Genomic DNA, 26677 nt, shown 5'->3' with positions numbered 1-26677 from the left:
TTAAATGGGAAACATATGAATATGATGCTTCTTGATCTAATGTTTTGATAAATTCATTTTTAAAAGATAAAACAAATGTCTACATCTTAAGAAACATCAAACCTTTGGATAATTAAATATCATCATAAAAGTAATTGCCAGTTGTTTGAAATAATATACACCACTGTATATTGTCATTAGCAAGATTTAATATTCAGGGGATGTTAGAAAACATGCAAAAAAGGGTATGTTGGGAGACTTAAAACAGAGTTAGTTGAAAGATTTCACAAAATATATTCAAGAAGTGGGATGTAAGTTATCAAAAATTCTTGTCAAGAAAACAAGAAGACCTTTGGTGTGCACACTTACTGTTTGCATAAAAATGAAAACGCAACAACAATCAAATCAAGAAAAAAATGTAGAAAAAAATATAAAACAAGCAAGAAGACAAAACACATCAATCAAAAATGGGATAAAAAAAAAAGTCTTCAAAATAGATACAAGAAGTCAAGAAAAAGTAAAGATGTTTTCAGGGGTTCCTTGTCATGCAAATTGTTTGGTGGCAAAAAAAAAAATACCTTCATCTTCAGCACCTTCATTATCACCTAAATCATCTGTCTGTTTCTTTGTAAGGGGACCTAGGATTGAGAATGGAAACATGGAGCAAAACAGTTCAAGAATATTGCATACTAAAAAAAAAAAAAAAAAAAAAAAAAGAAGAAGAACAGCAAAATATTAGACATCCCCAATATATTGCAAAAAAGAAAAAGAAAAAAAAAGTGAAAAAAAAAAAGCATATACAGTATGCTTTTAAAACTGTCAAACACTAAAATAATACATATGTTTTATATCTTTTCAGACTTTTAATTTTAAAAGTGCCCTAGTGCAGATGAAAGAACACATGACTCAAATTAATTTGTTTGCTTTCAGATAAATATGTTAACAGCATCTATCTATCTGTCTATCTATCCATCTATGGGGGGGTTGTAAAAAAATACACACACATATATATATATATATATATATATATATATATATATATATATATATATATCCCTCTATCTATATATATATATATATATATATATATATATATATATATATATATATATATATATATATATATATATATATAGATAGATAGATAGATAGATAGATAGATAGATAGATAGATAGATAGATATACATTTGTTTTTAGAGAGTGTAGCAGTAATTCATATAAAACGTCAATGTAATAAAACATAAACAATTATTTCACAACAAAGTAAATAATGGACATTTCACTTAAAATATGAGAAAGACCCCAGATTCAGACCAAGCCATGTAGCAACACAGGAGAATAACCAATGCAGACTCAGTGCACCCATACTGGTGCTCATAACTTGGGTGTACCACAATATCAGAATATGCCTCCTGTGTTGTTTTAGGTAAAGTATGACCATCACTGATCCAGGCCAATAGCAAAAAAAAGGACGAGGCAGACAGCATGGGTGAGTCAGTACTGCTACACAGAGAGGTCTTATTCAGAAAACAAAAATTGTTTTAGAATTAACAGAATCATTGTAATTACCAAAATAGGTGAACAACATACAAATATGTTGTTTAAAATAATATTCTAAAGTGTAAAAACTCTTTGGTGGGCAGCATATTAGTGTCTGTTATACTTATTCATTAAAACACAAACTGTATTAGTGACATGAACATTTACTGAACAGCTGAACACATAAAAATTGAAGGTCCACACAGAAGCATGAGGAAGATGTGTGAAACATTTGGCATGCACGGAATATTAACAACACATATGCTTAGTAGCTGCAAGAGTAAATGAAACAGAACCATGCATTAAAAAATAGCATTGCAAAGCAAGTGAGAAATACAAAGGTAGATGTCAACAGCTTTTTATCAAGATGCATGCATTGCGTCAGAACATAGTCCACAAGGAAACACTGGCAACACTCTGTAAATATACTTTCTGTCAAGATGATATATTTTTTTTTTAAAAAGTTAAAATTCCTAGGGACAATAGAAGTGTAATATATCACTGAGCGCTTTCAAAGTATGTCTCTGAAAGACTCCATCTTAGATTAGAACTGAGGACTAGGCTTGGGGTTTTGCCTAGAGCAAATAAACGCTACCTAAGAGAAGTTAATTTTTTTTTCTGTTAAATCAAACAATGTGTAAATATTAATATTCTGTCCAACCACAAGGTTAACATCACAGGCTACATTGTAGCACTGAAGTTTGAAATGTTTGTTCTAAAAATTGAGAGTTTAATTATTTATAGAAAATTGTATAGGTATTGCAAGTGTTTTGACATTAAATCTTTTTTTTTTTCACTGCATGTCACTGAAAAAGAAATAGAGAGAAATATGATTAGACCACCATAATATAAAAAAGCACCAAAGGCTACTTCCTGCTATAAATATATGACGGACAAACCCTTGTACAGTGCACGCACTAAAAGTAAGCGTTTGGAAACATATCCCTACTGGCATTTTCAAATATATTTCTTTTGTCCTAGCTGTGACAATAATCATGCATTATTTAGCTTGTTGAAAATTGTTTAAAATCAAAGTTTTCTGTACTAGCAAATGTAACACAATTTACTTTAGAGCCAATAAAAGAATTTAAGCACTTCCTGGTCCATTTACCGTATTTATCGGCGTATACCACGCACTTTTTTGCCCTGGTACTTAGGGATATTATTGCCATCAACAAAGGTATTACAGGTACTCCTCACTTAACGACCAGATTACATTCCAACGGCAAGGTCGTTAAACAAATTGGTTGTTAAACGAGGAGTCAGAAGTAATCAATATTTTAACATTCTTTTTTTAATTGTTTTTTTACATTATACAACAAGAGGAAAACACACATATTACTTCCAACACATAAACCCACCTATCCTCAACAAGGAGAAGAACCCCCCCCCCAAAAAAAAAAAACAGGACAGCCTTGTCTATTTTCGCTCATCAATCTATATTGCTCAGATCCGTCCTTCACATTATTATACCCAGATGGTTCATATATTACTATATAACGATTTCCCTCCAAGATTCTATCTCATTGTTGACTTTCCATATCATCATTAATATATTCAGCTGACTACTTAGGCAAAAAGGAGACTAACCACCAATGTCAGATTTTTGCACATTTTTTAGGACACCTATGTTTGTATGTCAGTTCCTTTCATCTTAAGTTAAGATTAATTGCTTTGATCCATTGATATATCATTGGTAAAGGGTTTTATATCCATCTTTGTAATATGAGTTTATGAGAGGATTTTAACTGGAAGAGTATCTTCCGGTATAATCCCTAGCAATGCTATTTTTGGATCTGGCTGTACTTGTGTAGACTGTAGAGCATAAGGAATTTAAAATCAAACACAGACTCCCATTAGCGATGCAGTTTGGGGCATCGCCACAGCATATGTATAAGTGTACCTGTACCAGTAGTGCATCTTGGGCAATTTTATGTAGTTGCTTTACCCCAGGAGTACAATTTTAAAGGAGTATAATGGGCTCTATGGATAATAAATAATTGAGTCAAGTCCCCATTTCTCATCACTAAGTGTCTCTAAATCTTGATGCCATCGTCCAAAACTACCCTCTTGTAGAGCATTCTTAAAGTGGAGGTTCACCCTAAAAACGATTTTTTTACATTAGAGCCAGCATAGTAAGAACATTTCATTTCGGCAGTTTTTTTTTTTCTCTGTACTTACCTTTATATCCTGATTTTGTCCAGGGCTTCCGCGTTCTGATGACTCCAGGACTGGGCGTTCCTATCCCAGCCTCAGGGTTCCGATGACTACGGGACTGGGCGTTCCTATCCTTGCGTTCGATGATTGACGGCTTGTGAAACTGGTGACCTGTCGCACAATGCGCGTCACCAGATTTCCGGAAATAGCCGAGCTGCGAGTCAGCACTATATGGCGCCTGTGCCCGCCGTGTAGAGCTGACTGCACAGGCGCTGTATAGTGCCGACTCGCAGCTCGGCTATTTCCCAACATCTGGTGACGCTCGTTGTGCGACAGGTCACCTGTTTCACAAGCCGTCAATCATCGAACGGAAGGATAGGAACGCCCAGTCCCGCAGTCATCGGAACCCGGAAGGCCCAGCTATTAATAATCACCTTCTCCATCACAAGAGTGAGAAAGGCCAGGGGGTTTGAAACTGTGAAAGAGCTCACTTCTGTGATAGTGAAGGTGAACAATAACAGCTGGGCCTCTCTTAGCCAACATGCTTTGCAACATCCTGGGAGTTTTGGGGTTGTGGTTAACTATGCCTTTAATGCTCGTGGAACCCAAAGTATTTGCAGCAGAACAACAGGTCAGATGAATGAAAGCACTTAGATTAACCTTATTTACACACTATACTCATCGAATTCCCAATAACCATGGTTAATGGAGTCTGCCTTTTAATTATGATATATATATATATATATACAGTACAGACCAAGTACAGACCAAAAGTTTGGACACACCTTCTCATTCAAAGAGTTTTCTTTATTTTCATGACTATGAAAATTGTAGATTCACACTGAAGACATCAAAACTATGAATTAACACGTGAAAGTATACATAACAAAAAAGTGTGAAACAACTGAAAATATATTTCATATTCTAGGTTCTTCAAAGTAGCCACCTTTTGCTTTGATTACTGCTTTGCACACTCTTGGCATTCTCAAGAGGTAGTCACCTGGCGCAGCACCCCATCACTCTCCTTATTGGTCAAATAGCCCTTACACAGCCTGAAGGTGTGTTTGGGGTCATTGTCCTGTTGAAAAATAAATGATGGTCCAACTAAACGCAAACTGGATGGAATAGCATGCCACTGCAAGATGCTGTGGTAGCCATGCTGGTTCAGTATGCCTTCAATTTTGAATAAATCCCCAACAGTGTCACCAGCAAAGCACCCCCACACCATCACACCTCCTCCTCCATGCTTCACGGTGGGAACCAGGCATGTAGAGTCCATCCGTTCATCTTTTCTGCGTCGCACAAAGACATGGGGGTTGGAACCAAAGATCTCAAATTTGGACTCATCAGACCAAAGCACAGATTTCCACTGGTCGAATGTCCATTCCTTGTGTTCTTTAGCCCAAACAAGTCTCTTCTGCTTGTTGCCTTTCTTTAGCAGTGGTTTCCTAGCAGATAGTCTACCATGAAGGCCTGATTCACACAGTCTCCTCTTAACAGTTCTAGAGATGTGTCTGCTACAAAAGGTGGCTACTTTGAAGAACCTAGAATATGAAATATATTTTCAGTTGTTTCACACTTTTTTGTTATGTATAATTCCACATGTGTTAATTCATAGTTGTGATGCCTTCAGTGTGAATCTACAATTTTTATAGTCATGAAAATAAAGAAAACTCTTTGAAAGAGAAGGTGTGTCCAAATTTTGGTCTGTACTGTATATCTTTTTATTTTAGTTTTGCCTTTTTTTAAGTCACATAGGCCCAGATTCACATACATCAGCGCATATTTATGCGGGTGTAGCGTATCTAATATACGCTACGCCGACGCAGCGCACAGATGCAAGCACTGGATTCAGAAAGCACTCGCTCCCACTCGCTCTTAAAGATACACTGGGTTTCCTCTGCGTAAGCCAGCGTAGGTGGAAGTGGGTGTGAGCCATGCTAATGAGGCATGACCCCATGCAAATGATGGATTGAGCGTCATAAAGATATGAATAACGAACCTGGACGCATCCCAGTGCGCATGCGCAGAATCACATCGGAAATACTCCGTAAGATACGACAGATCACTGCCTATGACGTGAAGCTAACCTCCGCCCAGCCCTATTCACGTACTACGTAAACGACAAAAGATACAACGGCTTTTGTTCCCTGGTCCATACCTTTGCATGAGTTGCGCCTCCTATATGGGGAATAACTTTACGCCGGACGTACGACTTACGCAAACCGCTTATATTATGCGCCGGGCGCAACTACGTTCGTGAATCGGTGTATCTCCCTCATTTGCATATGTGCATAGAAAATCTATGGGAGCGGCAAATGCGCCCAGCGTAAATATGCGCCCACGATATGACGGCGTAGGAAAGTTACATCGGTCGGATGAAGCCTATTTTCAGGCGTATCTCAGTTTATGGGCACGGCACATAGATACGACGGCGCATACTTACACTTACGCGGCGTATCTGGAGATACGTCGGTGTAAGTGCTTTGTGAATCCGGGCCATAGTTATTAATTTGTATAAACAATGAGATCACAGAAGCACAATCAACAGTATTTTACCCAGTGTTTTCTGTGCAGAGTAGAAAAGAAAAAAGAGCATACAAGGAACAATGTATGTGTGTTTAAATTGCAAACTAATCTATGATCTGTACAACATGTGCTAGCACAAGTAAATAAGGAGTTTCCTCTGAGATTTAGCAGTTAATTAAACTTTACCCTCAACATAAAAATTTGCATATCGCTTTATTAGTTTGAAATGGCATTTCAATATACATGGAAAATAATAAAATATCAGATAACATTTAAGGCTTGTTAGCTTTAATCCTCTCTCATAAATGTTGAACATGTGAGTGTTCATGGGGAAATTACGATTTAAGAGTAAACGATTATTACAACAAATTTGGTGGTTCACAGAGCACTTAGTATAAAAAGTACAAACACATGCAAAAGAAATTAGTGTTTTACTTAGATCCCAGGAAACCACAATATGTTCTACTTTATTATGAAATCCAGGATCATTAATGCTTTATATATATCAGAAGAAAGAGCTGGACAGTATTGGTCTAGTATTGCTTAATGTAGAGCAATAAACATATGTTATTATCATAAAATATGTGATTTAATGAAAATGAAGAGTGCAATATGTGGTGCAGCTCTGCATAGAAACCAATCAGCTTCCAGGTTTTTGTGTCAAAGCTTAGTTAAACAAGCTGAAGTTAGAAACTGTTTGGGTACCATGCACAGCTATATCAGATTTTGCACTCTCCAGTTTTAGTAAACCAACCACAATATGTCACATGTGTTTGGTGTTCCCTAAAAATGCTAAATTATACTGTCTACACTGTCTTAGCATTCTAATTGTAAGGTAACAACAAGTATTCAGGCTCCATGCACACTAGGGTTTTTTTAAACCCTCAAAAAATGCTAGAAAAAAATGCTGGATGAAAAATGCTAATAATTGCGCTTTTGTGCTGGCTTTTAGTAGCTTTTAGGAGCATTAGCATTTTATTAGCATTTTTAAAGTACATGAAAAAGAAGAAAAAAAATGCTTGGAAAAAATAAAAAATTCGGAGCATGTTACTAGCGTTTTAGTAATGTTTAGAAGCGTTTCTGGTGGAAAAACGCTCCAAAAAAAAACACTACAAATTATTTATTTATTTTTGCTCCTGTACGCTGAAGCCCAAAAAATGCTAATAGCCTAAAAAAGTGTTCATGGACAGAAAGGATAACACTAATTAGCTTCTAAGAGCAGAAAAAAAATTACTAATAACAGCTTCTAAGAGCTTAATAAAAGACTAGTGAGCATGAAGCCTTAAGCTTTGAGCCTGTAAAAAAATAAAAAAATAAAAAATATATAGGCAGCAAAAGAATACGTCAAGCAGGCAAGATAAATATAAAGAGTGATATGCAGTTTAATTGGATACTGACATTAGAATGCATGTATACCAATACCAGTGTATAGATAAATACATACTTAGTGTTACTGCCACCACTGCATGGAATAAACGTTCAGTTAAAGATGCTGCTAAGATCTTCAACATCCAAAATTGATAGATGTGTGCCCTGCTGCTCCCCTGTGCCCCCAGCGCTAAAGGGTCACATTAGTGATGCAGTAGCCAGGGGTTGTGAACAGAATATATATATATATATATATATATATATATATATATATATATATATATATATATATATATATATATATATATATATATACACTCTGTATATGGAGTTGATAATGTTCACAGAAAATGTAAAATTTTAACTTCACTTATCTTTTATTATACAATCATGTGAAGAGCATTTCAATTAGTGAAAATGAAGATTCCCCTCAACATCACCCTTCCTGTTTTTGGGAAAACATCAAGCCTAACAATAGTGCCTCTTTAAATGCAAGTCCCCTGTCAATGCAATTAATCTAATATGGCCATACTAGGTCAATCATGAGCATCCCTGCCCCTTTGTGTAATTGCAGTTACAGGGTAGGTACTGCTGTTTGGGTCAGAGGGGATGCGATCATTGGGTTATTTACCACAGGTTCAGCTGAACTGTGTTTGGACCAAGTTAGGAGTAAATTCAGTTAATCCCTGGTCCCCAGTCTCCTGGGTTAACGTGGTTGTAAACCTCAGACATGAAGCATGTAGCAATGAGGAAAAGGGGTCTGGACAGCCACACTCTCAATGGTGCATAGTCCTAGCTACACATACATAGTAGCTATGACTAAGCACTATGGAAAGTGCAAAAAGTGGTAGTAAATTAATCCTGTACCCTACTGTTTTTTGGAACTTTTGTTATTTTATGTAAATAAAGGCATTTTTTTGGAGTACGGCTGTCCAGACCCTTCTTCCTTATTACTTTAAATAACACTTGCCTTCATTCAACCCAGGAGACTGAGGACATCTAGTGGTAGAAGAAGGTGAATATTGCAGGTCAGAGTAGCTTTTTTGTTTTAAATTCCTGTCTAAGACTTTTTTTTCTTTAAAGATGGACCAGGACTCAACAAACTTCAGGCGCCAAGAAATGTGCTGCCACCCAAATTATGCACACACCTTGCGTGTGCCCCACCCTGCTATCTATTCCGGGCTCCACTTGTCCATCTGCAGGCCCAAGACTAGCATAGCTGGTGCCGCCGGGTAGAAGGGATGTTGTTGACGTCACACTTCACTTCTGGACCCCCGTTGACAATTTCCCTGGCCATCAAGGCCAGGTAAGGATGTAATGCAGTGCAATGTGCATTGCCATACATTCAGTGGAGCATAGGGGAGACATGCAGAGTCTTTTAGACCCTGAATGTCTTATTAAGAGAACCTGTCACCTAAAAAAAAAAATATCACAAAGGTGACATTTTATGATAGAATACAAAAAGTAAAACATTTAAGATACACCCAAGTACAAAAAAATCTCCCCCAATACTAAATTGAGACCCCCCACCCCCACCTATACACACATACAATTGTAAACGCACGCGGTGGTGTGCCTACGCCTGAAAACATTGATTGCGGTACACATGTTACATACAGAATGAGAGCAACATTTCTAGCACCAAACCTCCTTTGTAACACGAAACTAATGACCTATAGATTGCTTTTAAATCGTTGCCTATGGAAAATATAGTTTGACAGACTTACGCAAATTTAAGGTTTGGCATGTCAGGTATCTACTGTACTTACTCAGTGCAACCTTGTCTTTTATATTTTACCAAACAATTGGACAGTTTATTGCATTTTTGTGCCCCCTAAAATAAACCTTTAATGTGTTTTTTTACAATAACCTTTGTAGTAATATCGTATGACATAAAAAAATGGAACTACCACTATTTTACTCTCAAGGGTGTCTGCTTTCAGAAAATATAGAATTTTTTTATGTAATCTTCAGGCCTATTTTTTTTTTTAAATGTGTGCAAAAAAAAAATAGGGGTAAAGGATAAGTTCACCTTCAGGAACATGTTACATGTTCTACCTGGAAGCTTTGTTAATTAAAAAAAAAAAAAAAAACTGGCTCCTAACTTTTTTAGCTGGCTCCTAGAGTCAAAGTAAATTTGTCAAGCCCTGAGATGGACTTTAAACAGTTTCTGCTACAATGCAATAACAAAAGGTAAAATGTCTAGTAAACAGACTGTTTAGTAAACCTTATTGTTTTGTTACATCCCATGGTTAAATTTGAGTAAGGCCAATTCAAACAGGTTTTGTTTATCAAAGAGTTTGCAGTATATCCCATGCTAATAACAGCTGCTGATTTATACAGTGACCATCAGCGGAGGGATGACTTAATTGGTTGCAGGTGACAGCTTTGATGAAATGAAAGCATAAAAATCAGTCTGGCAAATAGAAATGTTATAGATATTTCTGTATCACACAGAAAATATATAATTGTCAAAGCCAAGTGAAGAAAGTATAAAAGGCCAGATAAATTTTTTGCTGCACTGAAAAGACCATTTAGAATCATAAAAGGCACTCTTTGATAAAGGATTACTATGCCTTGATGTTCGGATATACATTTGAAGCAGGTCCGCTGACACACCAGTATAATGTTGTACAATAAAATTTCATAAACAAAATTGTGATCTACTATCAAGATGATACAAGTGACCTTTATTGCTTAGGGCCTAGTTGTGCCTATCTAATGCTCAAGGGCTTGTAACTGACAAGATTTAACACAAACCTAAGTGTAAGCACTTCTGTTTCAATAAGTGCATTGCCAGTTTGATTGACACACTTGTGCTTAAGGGAAGTTCTTCTCCATTTACTATTATTATTTCTTGAAAGTCAAAAAGAAAACAGGCCTACTAAGGGTTAAGGGTAAAACTTTATCAACAGGAACACAGGAGAATTACTGGATAGCAAGTAATATAGGTGAAATCAGCACTTTACAAAATGAACGCAGACATTACAGTTACATCACAACTTGGTACTAGAGGAATCGTTAGAGCTTGCAATCTAATGTAAATGTCTTGGCACTGTAGATGAACTTAATTGACATTTTGACACTAAAAGAGAAATCAACATTTTAATACTGGAAGGGTAAATACGATGCATTATATTCATGCTGAAAACATCATAGAGGATTACTTAAAGCAGAGTTCCACCCAAAAATGGAGCTTCCGCTTTTCGGAATCCTCTCCCCCTCCAGTTTCACATTTGGCACCTTTCAGGGGGAGCAGATACCTGTCTATTCCAGGCAGTTGCTCCCACTTCCAGGCATAGGTAGCCGCAGTAGCCACGGCTATCTACACCATGTTTGGCCCCTCCTCTGCCCCCCCCGCTGACAACCGCCCCCCCCACTGTCTTTTGGGAGACACACAGGTCATAAAAAACAGCAGGGACCAGTGAGGACGCGCAGCGCGACTCGCACATGCGCAGTAGAGAACCAGGCTGTGAAGCCGCACGGCATAATTTCCTGATTCCCTTACCGAAGATATCGGCGCCTCCACCCAAGAGCCGAGGAACAGATCAGCTTCAAATTAAGACATTGTGGATTGTGGGCGCCCTGGACAGGTAAGTGTCATATTTTAAAAGTCAGCAGCTGCAGTACTTGTAGCTGCTGACTTAAAAATAAAAATTCAGAAGAACTTTGCATTAAAGTGGTTGTAAAGTCAGATTTTTTTTATCTTTATGCATTCTATACATAAAGATAAAAAACCTTCAGTGTGCAGCAGCCCCCCTCAGCCCCCTTATTACCTCAGCCCATCTCGATTCAGCAATGTTGCAGGACAGTCTTGGCAGCCTGGGACTCTCCCTCCTCATTGGCTGAGACGACAGCTGCTGTCAAAGTCAGTGAGCCAATGAGCAGAGAGAAGGTGTGGTCAAACCACAGCTCTGTATCTTAATGAGCACACCGAGTAGCGGATCGGCTTGGGTGTCTCCATATCAAGCTGCTTGCTGTGGGGGTACTCAGCAGGAGGGAGGGGCCGGGAGCGCCATTGAGGGACCCGAGAAGAGGAGGATCTGCGCTGTTCTGTGCAAAACCATTACACCGGTCAAGTAAGTATAACATGTTTGTTATTTTTAAAGGAAAAAAAACTGAGACTTTAGTATCACTTTAAATAACAGGTCAGTTACACCTAGTTTTAGTGTGAGTATTTTGCAGATTATACTCTTTGCATCACTTCTTGATGCCCCCTACTGTACCCAAAAACGCTACAAGATTATATAGGATAGTTTTGATTGGACACAGAAGAGGCCAATCAGCTGGTCCAGCAGACCCCATGTTTGTCTGCACCTCCCATAATCGTTCTGAGGTGAGGCAGAATGGCAGTCTGCCTATGTAAACAAGGCAGACTGCCATTCTGTGACATGGGAAGATGGAGATCTTCTGTTCCTGCTAAGCAAGAACACGGATCTTTGTCTTCCCCAATAAAAGTATCCCCCACACAGTTACAAAGCACTCCCTAGGAGCACATATAACCCTTTGTTTGCCCCTGATGTTAACCCCTTCACTGCAAGTGTCATAAGTACAGTAACAGTGCATTTTTTTTATCACTGATCACTGTATTGGTGTCACTGGTCCCCAAAAAATGTCACTTAGTGTCAGATTTGTCTGCCGCAATCTCACAGTCCCGCTAAAAATCACTGCTCGCTTATCATTACTAGTAAAATCAATAAAAAATTAAAATAAATGCATAAATATATCCTATAGTCTGTAGATGCTATAACTGTTGTGCAAACCAATCAATATACACTTATTGGATTTTTTTCTTTTTTTTTTTACCAAAAACATGTAGAAGAATACATATAGGTTGAAATTGATGTATACATTTTTTCCGTTCTGCCTATCAGTGCCCATAAGTGCCCACCAGTGCTACCTATCAGTGCCCATCAGTGCTGCATATCAGTGTAGCCTATCGTTGCCCATCGGTGTTGCATATAAGTGCCTGTCAGTGAAGGAGAAAACACAATTTTATAACAGAGACAAAAAAAAAATGTTGGTCTCTTTTAGTTTGTTTAGCAAAAAAATAGAGATTATCAAATACCACCAAAAGAAAGCTCTATGTGTGGGGAAAAAAAGATAACAAATTTAGTTTGGGTACAGTGTTGCATGAACGCGCAATTGTCATTCAAAGTGCAACAGCGCTGAAAGCTGAAAATTGTCCTGGGCAGGAAGGGGGGAAGTGGCCAGTATTGAAGTGGTTAAGCTGGCTGCACATTGCACATTATACAATTTTCTTGCTAAATTTCCTTTAGATTTACCTTCTACTATGTAGTGCAGGGGGCTGCCTGAGAGCATACAATTTGAAAGTGTTTAAGTTTGGACCTGATATTATATGGTATTGGGAAATCTAAAGGAAACATTTAAAAGAAATTGTAAAATGTGTAACCAGCTTCTACCCATTTATTTTTTTGTTTTGTTTTGTTTTTTAGTTTAAATACATATTAGCAATGATCCCAATGTATTTAAACTACAAAGTAAAGCAAAGGAAATTTTGGGCATTTTTTAGAAAAAAATAAAACTACAACCAAGGTTGTATCCATGCTTGTCCATGTGTAACTACATGTACAGTGGACATGGGATAACTCTGTTGCATGTAAAAAAAAAAGTGTAATATGCAAACCCTGCAGTTTAACCACTTCCCGACCGCCGCATGTAGATATACGTCGGCAGAATGGCACGGACAGGCACATCAACGTACCTGTACGTGCCTGCCTAGACGTGGGTCGGGGGTCCGATCGGGACCCCCCCCCCCACTAAATGCGGCGGTCGGGTTCCCTCGGGGAGCAATCCGAGACGACGGCGCGGCTATTTGTTTATAGCCGCTCCGTCGCGATTGCTCCCCGGAGCTGAAGAACGGGGAGAGCCGTATGTAAACACGGCTTCCCCGTGCTTCACTATGGCGCTGCATCGATCGAGTGATCCCTTATATAGGGAGACTCGATCGATGACGTCATTCCTACAGCCACACCCCCCTACAGTTGTAAACACACACTAGGTAAACACTAAATTCTACAGCGCCCCCTGTGGTTAACTCCCAAACTGCAACTGTCATTTTCACAATAAAGAATGCAATTTAAATGCATTTTTTGCTGTGAAAATGACAATGGTCCCAAAAATGTGTCAAAATTGTCCGAAGTGTCCGCCATAATGTCGCAGTGACGAAAAAAATCGCTGATCGCCGCCATTAGTAGTAAAAAAAAAAAAATGTATAAAAATGCAATAAAACTATCCCCTATTTTGTAAACACTATAAATTTTGCGCAAACCAACCGATAAACGCTTATTGCGATTTTTTTTACCAAAAATAGGTAGAAGAATATGTATCGGCCTAAACTGAGGGAAAACAAATGTATATATGTTTTTGGGGGATATTTATTACAGCAAAAAGTAAAAAATATTGCATTTTTTTCAAAATTGTCGCTCTATTTTTGTTTATAGCGCAAAAAATAAAAACCGCAGAGGTAATCAAATACCACCAAAAGAAAGCTCTATTTGTGGGGAAAAAAGGACGCCAATTTTGTTTTGGTGCCACCTCGCACGACCGCGCAATTGTCTGTTAAAGCGATGCAGTGCCGAATTGTAAAAACCCCTTGGGTCATGTAGCAGCATATTGGTCCGGTCCTTAAGTGGTTAAACATTCAATAAAAAATATTCTAGATCCCCAGCTAGGATTGTCTGTGTCTAGAGACGTACAGCCTTATGCATGTGTTTATTCAAGCACTGCTAGATCCGTTTAGATTTTTCTATGGGCAGCTGTACACAACACCTGTGGTTCCTGGATGGGGAAATATGTTTCAATGTCATTTACTTTGTATAGCCCAAGCTCCAGTGTGTACGAAGCCTTAGCAGGACTTCACACTTGTTTAAAAAAAACAAGTGTTAACTGCAATGCATGATATTGCATGGCGCCTTGCAAAGTGCAAAGTTCATTGTATACCAAATCGTTTAGAACGGAAGCCAATAAATAACTACAGTAGGTGGCAACATAGACATGCTGCAGTCCACCACAACAAAAAATACAAAGATAACCATAGAAACAATGAATTCTAAGCCAGCCTAAGTGCTGTCTGAGGTTGTCAGTTGTGTCACAGCATCCTGGTAGAAAGGCTTTCAGATGAAACTGAGCTCCTCGGCCAAACTTTACATTGGTATACTGGGAACTTAGGAAAGTAAAAGCAAAGGGAGGTGTCTTGTCGAGTACATGCTGTGAACTCTGCCCCCTTACAGTGTATCTTCCGGAAGAGTGCAAGTATTTTTTACAAAGGCTGTGTGTGTTTATATATGTGAATGTATGTGTGTGTGTGTGTATGTGTGTGTTTTTGTGTTTATGTATGTGTGTGTGTGTGTATGTACATTACTTTTAATCTTTTCCCCTAATCCTGTATGATCAGAACTGCTTTTTTAGGGCTTGTTTGTAACAGCAGCACAGACTTTCACTCCGTGCTCAGATCTCTTTTCAGAGGCATTTAATAGTCAGTTAAGAGGCAATATGTCGCCTCCTCACCACCTGTTTGAACCCCCTAAATGCGGCATCACCACACCACAATTGCATGCAATGCACGCAGTTGCAAGGCGGTTGCAGTGCAGCCTCATTCATCTAAGGGTATATTCCATTTGCTTCCACAGCATGTATACAGCGCTGGCTGCTGCCCCTGCAGATAAGGGGGTTGGGTGTGGTAAAAATCATGAAGGCACACCCTGATTATCAGGCAGGCTACATTGTTGCAGAGCAATATACAGTAACCACATCAGTATATGAGTACATCATAGCAGTGTATTTTGTCACCCTAATGCCGCATACACACGCTCGGAATTTCCGACAACAAATGCTCGATGGGAGCTTGTTGTCGTAAATTCTGACCGTGTGTGGGCTCCATCGGACATTTGCTGTCGGAATTTCCGACAACAAAAATTTGAGAGCTGGATCTCAAATTTTCCGACAACAAAATGCGTTCTTGTAAATTCTGAGCGTGTGTAGACAATTCCGACGCACAAAATTACACACATTCTCTGAATCGAGTGCGAGACGGAAGCGCTAGGTATGGTAAAACTAGCATTGATAATGGAAATAACACATTTGTCACGCTGCAAATCTGTAAATCTTTTAATGCAGCACATTTTCTTCTTCTTTATAATGCTAGAATAATGAAGTTGTTTTGCTGCTGATATTCACACAGAGTTCTGACAAACTGATTTATTTATTATTTCTTGTTATCTCCTGAATAATCTTTAAAAATAATTTAAGCCAGCTCTCCATAATAATGTTTCGAATGTATTTTTCTAGTGATCCTTTTTTTATTTTATTTTTAATCAAGATCTCCTGTTTTTTTTTTTTTTTCTAGTGATCTCCATAATATTTTTTTTTCATTTTGTGAGTCAAATTACCACAACACCATTATTATCTTTTTTTTTTTAACCTCAAGGAAGTTGGTTGGTGTCCCTTGTTAATTTGACATTGTATTTTTTAGGCTAAAAAGCGTGAACCGTCTCTTACCAAACTTCTATTAACATAAGATTAGCAGAACAAGCACAATGGGTGGCGCACTTGATATTGAACTTCCCTTTTAGTGCCATCGTACGCGTTGTACGTGACCGCGTTTCTGGCGATCAGAATTTCCGACAACATTTGTGCGACCGTGTGTATGCAAGACAAGTTTGAGCCAACATTCGTCGGAAAAAAATCCACGGTATTGTTGTCTGAATGTCCGATCGTGTGTACGCGGCATTAGAGTGCTTTTATCACCCTCCAAAGTAAATCAGGCTCAGGATCTGATCCCCTGTACACACATTCGGTTCATTCGATGAAAACGGTCTGATGGATTTTTTCATCAGATATCCGATAAAGCTGACTTTCATCAGTCGTGCCTACACACCATCAGTTAAAAAAACGATCATTTCAGAACGCGGTGACGTAAAACACAACGACGTGCTGAGAAAAATGAAGTTAAATGCTTCTGAGCATACGTCGACTTGATTCTGAGCATGCGTGGATTTTTAACCGATGGACGCACCTACAGACGATCGTTTTTTTTATAGGTTTTTTATCCATCAGACAATTTTAAAACAAGTTCCTATTTTTTTAACCGATGGATAAATAACCGATGGGGCCCACACATGATCGGTTAGTCTGATGAAAACGGTCCATCAGACCGTTTTCATCAGACAAACCGATCGTGTGTACGCCGCATAAAGTGTTTGTTTGGGTGTTTTTTTTTTCCATCCACGCCATTACTTTTCTTTTTTGGTAAGCTCTACATAATATGATACCATACTATAAATATACAGTATAAACGAATATTATTATTAATAATAATAATTATTATAATTATTATTTTTATTATTTTGATGATAATATTTTTATGGTTCACCTTAGTAACTTAAATGAATTCTTTCTGCTTTTCAGCTGTATAATATTTATTATTTATTTTCTGTCAGCACTCACACAACAATCCAACAATGTTGTCTCATTTTACATTAAAGGTTAATATGCTAGTTAGCAAGAAATATACTGTGTACTGATAAATGTTTTTGTACTAGAAAAGCACATGTTAGTAGCCTAATATTAGTGTTTTAAATCTGCAAGCTGTAATACCATTATGTTTTCTCATTCAAAGATTACTTTGCCAATTTAGCATCTGTTCTGTGTTTAGCTATTACATTATATCACAGCAAGGTAAAGCTATTTTTTTTCTGCAAAAATAGTAGCCACTGGGAAGGCTAAATGTGGTAAGATGACCCAGAAGTTTGCAAGCTATTATATAATGGTGCTTTGCATTTGACTATAAAGAGGGAAGGATCGGCGCTACTGTCGACGAGCCCAGGTGAATAAACAATAAGGAGCATCCTCAGCCTACAAGTCTCCACCAAATCACATACCCTGATGCATTTTCCCCTGCCCACCGGGACTTAGTCATAGAGGACCCAGGGATGTGCCTTCACCTCTACTTTTAGCTGTGCCAAAAGCAATATAACAGTTTGCATTTAACTGGTGATATCGTGTAAACATGGCATAACTATAAAAACCTTGTTAATGAAACTACAGATATTCCAGTCATCACGTTAGTAAAATTCAGACAGGCCATGACCAGACAGATGCCTTATTAACAGAAATGGACCATTAGACATATGTCTAGGTTTGCTCCCATCCATACAGGGCAGGGTATACACTGTGCCTTGCAGTATGGACTCTATGCACATGAAATAAAGGCTTAAGTCCATTTTATCATTTCCCATAGGAAAAAAAATGGAACAGTTGACGACACTTAGTCAAACAAAAATTCCCCAACATATTGGATAACCACAACGTCTAACAATGAGAACTTTCCATATTTTTTGTTTGATTTTTCCTCTATAGTGACAAATACCACTGACTACTCTAGGATCATGCCAAACTATAATAATGTGTATGTATAGCCAGTCAAAAGCAAATGTATGTTACAATACTGAGTATATGCTCAAGAGATGCAACTGAAGCCAAGTCAAAATTCAAGCCTACTGCCTGCCACTAAGGGAAGTATGAAGGCATGTGGGTGCGGAAAATGCAGAGACGTCTGTCCTGGAAAAGAGGACCATTACACAAAAACACAAGAGCCTTTGTACTCATAAATAACAACGTATTTGGGACAAGCATTGTAAAATTAATGCGTAACAACTACAATGATGTGACTGCAGCACCGAGATCTCTTCTGCATTATTTATTTAACTGTATTGCCTAAATTGGACTATGAAGTTAACAGGTTATTTAAACCTTTGAAAACTCCCTTTCCAATTAGGTTGAATATTTTCCCAATGGACAACCTTAAGCAAATTTTGGGTCAGAGATTAGAATTTCCACTGGAAATTCCCAAGAAACCTCTGCTTATTTCCCTCAAAGGGAACAGTTGATTCATTAAGCCTGTGCTTAACACAAGCTTGAAGACATAACTCAGTATATTTCCTAAAGATTCTGATTTTGTCTTTCCGCTCATTACACATATAAGCATGATCGTTAGCACAAGACTAGGACCAAGATATAGGTTGCTACTTTCATACCTTTGGTCTGAATTCTCGAATGTGTATATAGGTATAAAGTCCATAAAATGTCCTTTAATAAAGCTGCTGTACATACTGTAGAGCTATAGCAAAAAGCCACCTGCTACATTAAAAAAACATAATTCAGTATTTAATGAAATACAATTAATTCCATAATAAAAAAGAGTGAAAGCAACATACATTTTTAAGTTGTAAAAAAACAAAAATATGTTTGTTCCTTAGAAAAGGAATAATTTCAAATGCAGCTGGATTCTATAATTTGTGGCTTAATTAATTACAGCAAAGAGGATAATGAACATCTCATATTATCACATGTGTTAGTGGTGCTACAAATCCATTTTTGGAGACTTTTTATTTTTTCATTTTTTAAAGAATAAACTCTTATCCCAAATTTACAATGAATGATATGTTATATAATCAAGAAGCTTACTGCTTCCAGAGTACGTACATTAGTCAAGATGTTAATTAACATGTAACAGGAACTGGAAATAAGCCAATGACATTTGAAATCTGTTTTCTGCTTTTAATGACTAAAAAACATGATGCCTAATAAATGCTATGAATTTTGTTTCCTTACTAGTCAGTATGAGTGATTGATGAAATTATCAGATTGGAATATAGAATAAACATACTGATATACAGTATATTTAATCCAAAATAAGGTGGCACTTACAGGGTTTGTAATGTAAGGCACACATGTGTCTTCTTCAGGACAGCCTGTCCCCTATTTAACCACTTCAGCTCAGAGCCTCGTTTTAAGATTTGGTGTTTACAAGTTAAAAACATATTTTTTTGCTAGAAAATTACTTAGAACCTCCAAATATTATATATATTTTTTTCTAATACCCTAGAGAATTAAATGGCGATTGTTGCAATACTTTCTGTCACACCGTATTTACGCAAGCGGTCTTACAAGCGCACTTTAAGACAACAGTAAAGTTATCCCAATGTTTTTTTTATTTTATATTGTGAAAGATAATGTTACGCCGAGTAAATTGATACTTAACATGTCACACTTAAAAATTGTGCCCGCTCGTGGAATGGCGACAAAAGTTTACCCTTAAAAATCTCCATAGGCAATGTTTAAAAAATTATACAGGTTGCATGTTTTGAGTTACAGCGGAGGTCTAGCGATCCCAGTGATAAACATGTGGGCACTGCTCATGTATGCATTCGTATTCAGGACGGGGTGCGTTTACTTTTTTATTTATTTTTCTTATTTATTTTACCTTTTATTTTTTATTTTTACACTGTTCTTTTAGAAAAAAAATGTGTCACCTATTCCTATTACAAGTAATGTAAACATCCCTTGTAATAATAATAAAAAAACATGACAGGACCTCCTAAATATGAGATCTGGGGTCAAACAGAACTCAGATTTCATATTTACACTAAAATGCAATAAAAATAAATAAAATAAAATGTCATTTGAAAAAAAAATGTTTCTTTAAGAGCTATAGGGGGAAGTGACATTTTGATGTCGCTTCCACCCTGCAATGGTATGGATCTGGGTGGGGGCCATATTCCCCTCACTCAGATTCATGCCAAGCAGGAAGAAGGACGCGATCGTCTCCGCTGCTGCTGGTGGCTCTGGTAAGCGGCAGAGGGTACCAGTGCACGGCAGTAGGGAGGACTCCTTTCCCGCGGCCGATAAAAGTAATATCGCAGTGAATCGGCCACAAAGACCACTTTTATCTGAAAGCGGGCCGCCCGCTGAAGAAGAAGATACAAGAGTTATGGTAGCTAGCTGCTACCATAACAACGATATCCCTCTTCAAAGTACCAATGTATAACGACAGCGGGCGGTCCGTAAGTGGTTAAACATCAAGATAAAACTTAATTTCTGTGTGTTCATTTTTCATGCAATTACACTTTTCTATAATGTAAAGTAGTGAGTGTACATCTTGTATAACAGTGTATATAGTGTCCTCTCAAAATAACTCAACACACAGCCATCAATGTCTAAACTGCTTGCAACAAAAGTGAGTACACCCCTAAGGCCCCGTACACATGAGAGGATATCCGCTGGAAATGGTCCGCCGGACCGTTTCCAGCGGATAAATCCTCTGGCGGATTTGGATCTGATGGCTGTACACACCATCAGATCGAAATCCACGCGGAATACATCCGCGGTGACGTGTCGCGCCGTCGCCGCGACGATGACGCGGCGACGTGCGCGACGCTGGAAGGTAAATACTTCCACGCATGCGTCGAATCATTACGACGCATGCGAGGGAGGGGAGCGGACGGACTGATCCGGTGAGTCTGTACAGACGACCGGATCAGTCCGCTGGACTGGATTCCAGCGGATAGATTTCTTAGCATGCTAAGAAATTTTTATCCGCTGGGAATCCGTCGGCTGGATTTTTATCCGCCGGGAAATGTCCGCTCGGACGTACACACGACCGGATCTATCTGCTGGAACTGATCCGCGGATCAATCCCAGTGGATAGATCCGGTCGTCTGTACGAGGCCTAAGTGAAAATGTCCAAATTGGGCACAAAGTGTCAATATTTTGTGTGGCCACCATTATTTTCCAACACTGCTTTATCTTGGGCATGGAGTTCACCAGAGCTTCTGAGATGATTTTTCTTTGTCTCATTTTTTTACATCACAGACACCTGACATTTTAACAAGGGTGTGTAGACTTTTTTTTATCCACTGTATATATACTGTATGTGTGTATGTATGTATATATATATATATATATATATATATATATATATATATATATATATATATATATAAACATTTTGTCTTTCATTTCTTTTTTAAACTGAATGTTTTATTTTTTACAAGGTGAGGGGGGTTTACACTGAAAATAAAATAAACCTGTTTTTAACTCATGAAGAACAAAGTAACAGGTTTTCTGCTGCCTATTTTCCATTTGTCAGTTGCAAAGAAAAATATGCAGAACTTGTGGAGCATGTGACTCACTACCATTCTCTTCACGTGACAACAATGATTCTTGGTTACTCTGATCTTGCACATAGTGAATAAACAGAGAGGCTAGGGACCAATAAAATGGTAATGAGACACTATTTAACTGCTTGAGGACCGCCGCATGCAGATATATGTCTGCAGAATGGCATGGCTGGGCACAAGTGCGTACATGTACGTCCCCTTTAAGAGCCCAGCCGCAGGTCGCGCAGCGCACTGCCGGTGGCACTTTTGCGACCTGGTCCTCAGCTCTGTGACTGTCCCCGTGGGATAGGCGGACCCGATCGCCGCCGGTGTCCCGCGATCGGGTCACAGAGAGGAAGAACAGGGAGAGATAAGTGTAAACAAACCTCTCCCTGTGCTTCCTAGTGTGGCTGTCACTGATTGTCTGTTCCCTGTCATAGGAAACGATGATCAGTGTCGTCACACGCACAGCCACGCCCCCCCACAGTAAGAATCACTCCCTTAGGGCACACTTAACCCTACAGCACCCCCTCCTTCACTGCCAATGTCATTTTTACAGTGACCTGTGCATTTGTATAGCACTGTTCGCTGTAAAAATGACAATGGTCCAAAAATAGTGTTAAAAGTGTCCGATGTGTCCGCCATAATGTCGCAGTCACGATAAAAATCGCTGATCGCTGCCATTACTAGAAAAAAAAATATTACTAAAAATGCAATAAAACTATCCCCTATTTGGTAGACTATCCCCTAAATTTTGCGCAAACCAATCAATAAACGCTTATGTAGAAGAATACGTATCGGCCTAAACTGAGGGGAAAAAAAATTATATATTTTTTGGGGGTATTTATTATAGCAAAAAGTAAAAAAATATTGAATTTTTTTCAAAATTGTCGCTCTATTTTTGTTTATAGCGCAAAAAATAAAAACTGCAGAGGTGATTATATACCACCAAAAGAAAGCTCTATTTGTGGGAAAAAAAGGACGCCAATTTTGTTTGGGAGCCACGTCGCATGACCTCGCAATTGTGAGTTAAAGCGACGCAGTGTTGAATCGCAAAAAGGGGCCTGGTCCTTTAGCTGCATAATGGTGAGGGGCTTAAGTGGTTAAGTGAACCTGTAGCTTGGGTTAATTTCTAATTATTTGTTGCTGTCCTTATATGAGGCTGATAGTGGCTTTAAACTTCAAAATGGAAGCAAACACTAAAACATTCATGGATAAAGCATGCATACTGCTTACCCTTCAGCTTTAGAGCTCAATGTCTGCTACAAAGTGACATGGCAGCCTTAAGTTCGGAACATAATGGTTTATATTCTTAAAATAATCCATGTTATACCGTTTTACAATACATGTAGGGCTGAAACAAATTGAAAGATATAATTCTGAGGGGGTATTGTTTAACAAAGTTCATTGCAAATGAACCTGTGTTCCTATGTAGCATACTTGGTATGTAAAACATGTTAGAGGTTAATACATGGCGTACACAGCACATAGTTTTATTTACTTTGATCACTATGGTCTTTTGTTCTAAAAACATTTTAGCAGAATTCAAATCCATTAAGATTATGTCCGTACAGGGTGTTATTTTCCTCACTTAACAAATAACATATCCAAAATGATAAACTATAGCTGACTATTGCTGGCATAGACAGTCAAAGATTTATCACACATTTTTGTTACTGAATATTTTCACACAGTCATTTTTAATCTGCGCCCAGCTTTTAGGATCGTTGGAAGTTTCTAGTTGCGTTTTAAATGGATATCAACAGGTTTGGTACTAAATAAATACAACTCCTAACAGAAATACTTGGTTTGAGGGGGTTGGTTCTTTCTCCTACCCATTATTATTTTGAGGTGTTGGCTTTGGATAACCAGTGAGGGACTGTCTAGTCAGTGGTATCCAGAGTGCTGGTCCCCAATTACAAAGTTACATATTTAGCTTGTTTGAAAAAAGACATAAGTCCATATTGTTCAACCAATTTGATGATTTATGTGCTGTTGATCTCCTATCATTTGCATATGATTACTGTTTGGTAGGGGAACTGGCACACTTGTCTGTGGGGTAGTTTGGGTTCTTACATGCAGACTTTCTTACACATAGAAATCATTTTTAAGAGTTCGCATTTAGACTTTTATATATTTATTTTTGAAGTTTACTTCTTTGTTATGCATAAGTGAATTACATGCTATGGGGCTGCTCTTCGCCATGTATCTGATGCACATTGTTTATTATGGTTTAATATAAGTTAAAGTGATTGTAAAGACTCTTTTTTTTTTGTTAATAACAAACATGTTATACTTACCTGCTCTGTGCAATGGATTTGCACAGAGCAGCCAGGATCCTCCTCTTCTCTGGTCCCTCTTTGCTGCTCCTGGCCCATCCCTCATATTGAGTGCCCCCTCAGCCATCAGCTTTCTTTGGGGGCAACCCAGAAGAGTCAAAGCTCTGTGTATCCATTCAGACATGGAGCCCCAACCTGGCCCAGCCCCTCTCTCCCCTGATTGGCTGACTGACTTTGATTGACAGCCGTTGGAGCCAATAGTGCCGCTGCGGTGTTTCAGCCAATCAGGAGGAGTGTCCCAGATGGAATAGACACTCATGGACATCACTGGAGAGAGATGGGGCTCAGGTAAGTAATTAGGGGTGCTGGGGAGGCTGCTACACACAGAAGGTTTTTTATCTTAATGCAGAGAATGCATTAAGATAAAAAACCTTCTGCCTTTACAACTCCTTTAACCTTATTTTTTCACACACATATTTGTGTATTGATCAATACAGAGATATTGGTTTTGCGTACCATTTAGAGTAATTATTTTTGTAATTCCTTTGTGTCCAGAATATAGGTTGCTGCATTACCTCTTTTAGCACCAAGAGCAAAACAAAAATGATGGCCCAGATTCACAGAGAGCAGGGCGCACATTACGCCACCGTAGGGCAAACAATGTACGCTACACCAACGCAGCGCAGAGAGGCAAGCACTGAATTCAGCAAGCCAGTGCTCCCAACGGTGCGCCAGCGTGGCGTGGGTTTTGAAGGCGTACATCGGCGTAGGTGGAAGTGGGCATGAACCCATGCAAATGAGGCGTGACCCCATGCAAATGATGGGCCGAGCGCCAGACAGATACGTATTACGAACTGCGCATGCTCCGCGACGACAGCACCCCCCCATGCGCCTGCTCACAACCACGCCAGCACAACTGCCTAAGCTACGCTGGATCACTGCGTACGCCGTGAACATAACGTATGCCCAGCCAGACACACATCCAAAACAAAATACGTCGGCATGTGTTCCCTGGTGCAGACCTGTGCATGTCTGTTGCCGGGTTGTACCTCCTTTATGAGGCATAACTTTACGCCGGACGTACAACTTACGTGCATCTCGCGTAGCATGCGCCGGGCACACACACACGTTCGTGAATCGCCGTATTTACCTAATTTGCATATTTGAATGGCTGATCAATGGGAGCGCCACCATGCATCCAGCCTAAATGTGCGCCCACCCTACGCCGGTGTAGGCAAGTTACGTCGGCGGGGTGAAGCCTGTTTTTAGGCGCATATTAGTTTGTGGGTCTGGGCGCACAGATACGACGGCGCACATTTGCACTTTTTTTTTTTTTTTTTTTTCCGCCTCAGAGAACTTTCAGGATATTCAATCAATTTGCGTTCATTTCGCAGTCTCCTTAGTTCGCATCATGGTTGGAAAATTTATTTATCTATTCATTTCATTTTCTTCCCCTTTTTTTTTTTTTTTTTTTTTTTTTTAATATATATCAGTTAATATACAAAAGAAGAGGGAGGAAAAAAAAATACTTAAATACAAAAATAGGTACATTAGTTTCCCCGAGCCGAACAAACCCTCATCCCACCCTCATGTCACCCCCAGCCCTTCTCCCCGCCTACCCACCCTCCCCTACCTCCGGAAGTCAGTCTCCTATTGAATCACTCTTTGCCCGATAATCTTCCTACTCTATGTCAAATCATCTGATCATCCTGTCAATATACCTTGGTGTAAGTTTAAAGTTGGCCCAGTCCTGCCATTTTCGTTTAAATCCGCCTTCTCCTTCCTCTCCCATAAACCTGAGCTGTTCAGCATAATATATGTCATTGATTCTGCAAAACCAACTCTTCTCTGTCGGGCTCATAGGGTCCTTCCATTGTTTGGGAATCAGACTCTTTGCTGCATCTAGTACGTGAGGAAGTAAAGTTCTCATGTACTGTTTAGTTGACATTTCTGTCCCATGGAACAAGCAGACCCATGGATCAGGAGGTATTTTAATTCCGGTTATCTCCTCAATTACCAATAATATATTATTCCAGTATGTTTTAATTTTTGGGCAGGTCCACCATATATGTGACATAGTTCCCACTTCAAGACAGCCCCTCCAGCAATTTTTGGAGGTGTCGTCTTGATAACGGTGTGCTATGGCCGGGGTTATATACCATCGTGCTAAACACTTGAAATTCATTTCGATCAGTGCACAATTAAATGAGGTCGTATGGGTCCTTTCTAATATTTTCCTGACCTCTATCTCGGTTTTACCCGTTCCCAATTCCTCTTCCCATTTATTAATATAATGAGGGAGGCCGGGGTCTTTTAATCGCATCAATATTTTATAAATTGCGGAAATCGCGCCCCTTCCCCCTGGGGCGGAACACAGGCGCTCCAAAGGAAGCAAGTGTCTATCTGATCTCAGGGGGGAGGGGAGGGAATCCACGAAATGCGTCAACTGCTGGTATCGCCACCTGTTCAACTCAAACAAATCTTTTTTTTTACTTAGTTCCTGGTAGGTAAGAATTTTGCCATCTTTTAATATGTCTTTTAATTGTGCATGTGGTTTTTTAATCCAATTACCAAACAGGTCCATTTTCCCTGGTATAAAAAAAAGTGTGTCATATAGAGGGATTAGTGGGGAATTATAGCCCCATCTATGTTTTTTATGTGCCCTATCCCATATAAACGTGGATGCCAATGTGATTTTGTGCATGTGCAGATTTATTTGTCTAAAATGTGGCGGTATCCAAATCTCTTTTCCTAACCGTGACTTATTTGAACAACTTTCTATTCTCACCCACCTTTTCTCTTTGTTATCTCTGACCCAATCGATCACCCGTGCCATGTGTATAGCCCTATAATATGTGTAAATA

General features: G+C 38.8%; 1 protein-coding gene across 4 annotated transcripts in view; it reads right to left on the bottom strand.

Annotated features, from left to right (window-relative positions):
* The window catches only part of NLGN1 (neuroligin 1), a 910902-nt gene that overhangs the window by 294969 nt on the left and 589256 nt on the right, over nt 1-26677 (bottom strand). For 3 of the 4 annotated variants that reach the window (XM_040349387.1, XM_040349386.1, XM_040349388.1), the window contains one exon: nt 558-617. The exons of the other annotated variant lie outside the window; for it this stretch is intronic. In XM_040349387.1, the coding sequence (XP_040205321.1) occupies nt 558-617 (60 nt within the window). The remainder of the gene's footprint in view (nt 1-557; nt 618-26677) is intronic. 4 annotated transcript variants of the gene reach the window in all.

The sequence above is a fragment of the Rana temporaria genome, chromosome 4 (genome assembly GCF_905171775.1).
Source record: "Rana temporaria chromosome 4, aRanTem1.1, whole genome shotgun sequence".
Lineage (NCBI taxonomy): Eukaryota > Metazoa > Chordata > Amphibia > Anura > Ranidae > Rana > Rana temporaria.
Note: the sequence above shows the minus strand (reverse complement) of the source record. Positions and strands in the feature narration are given on the sequence as shown.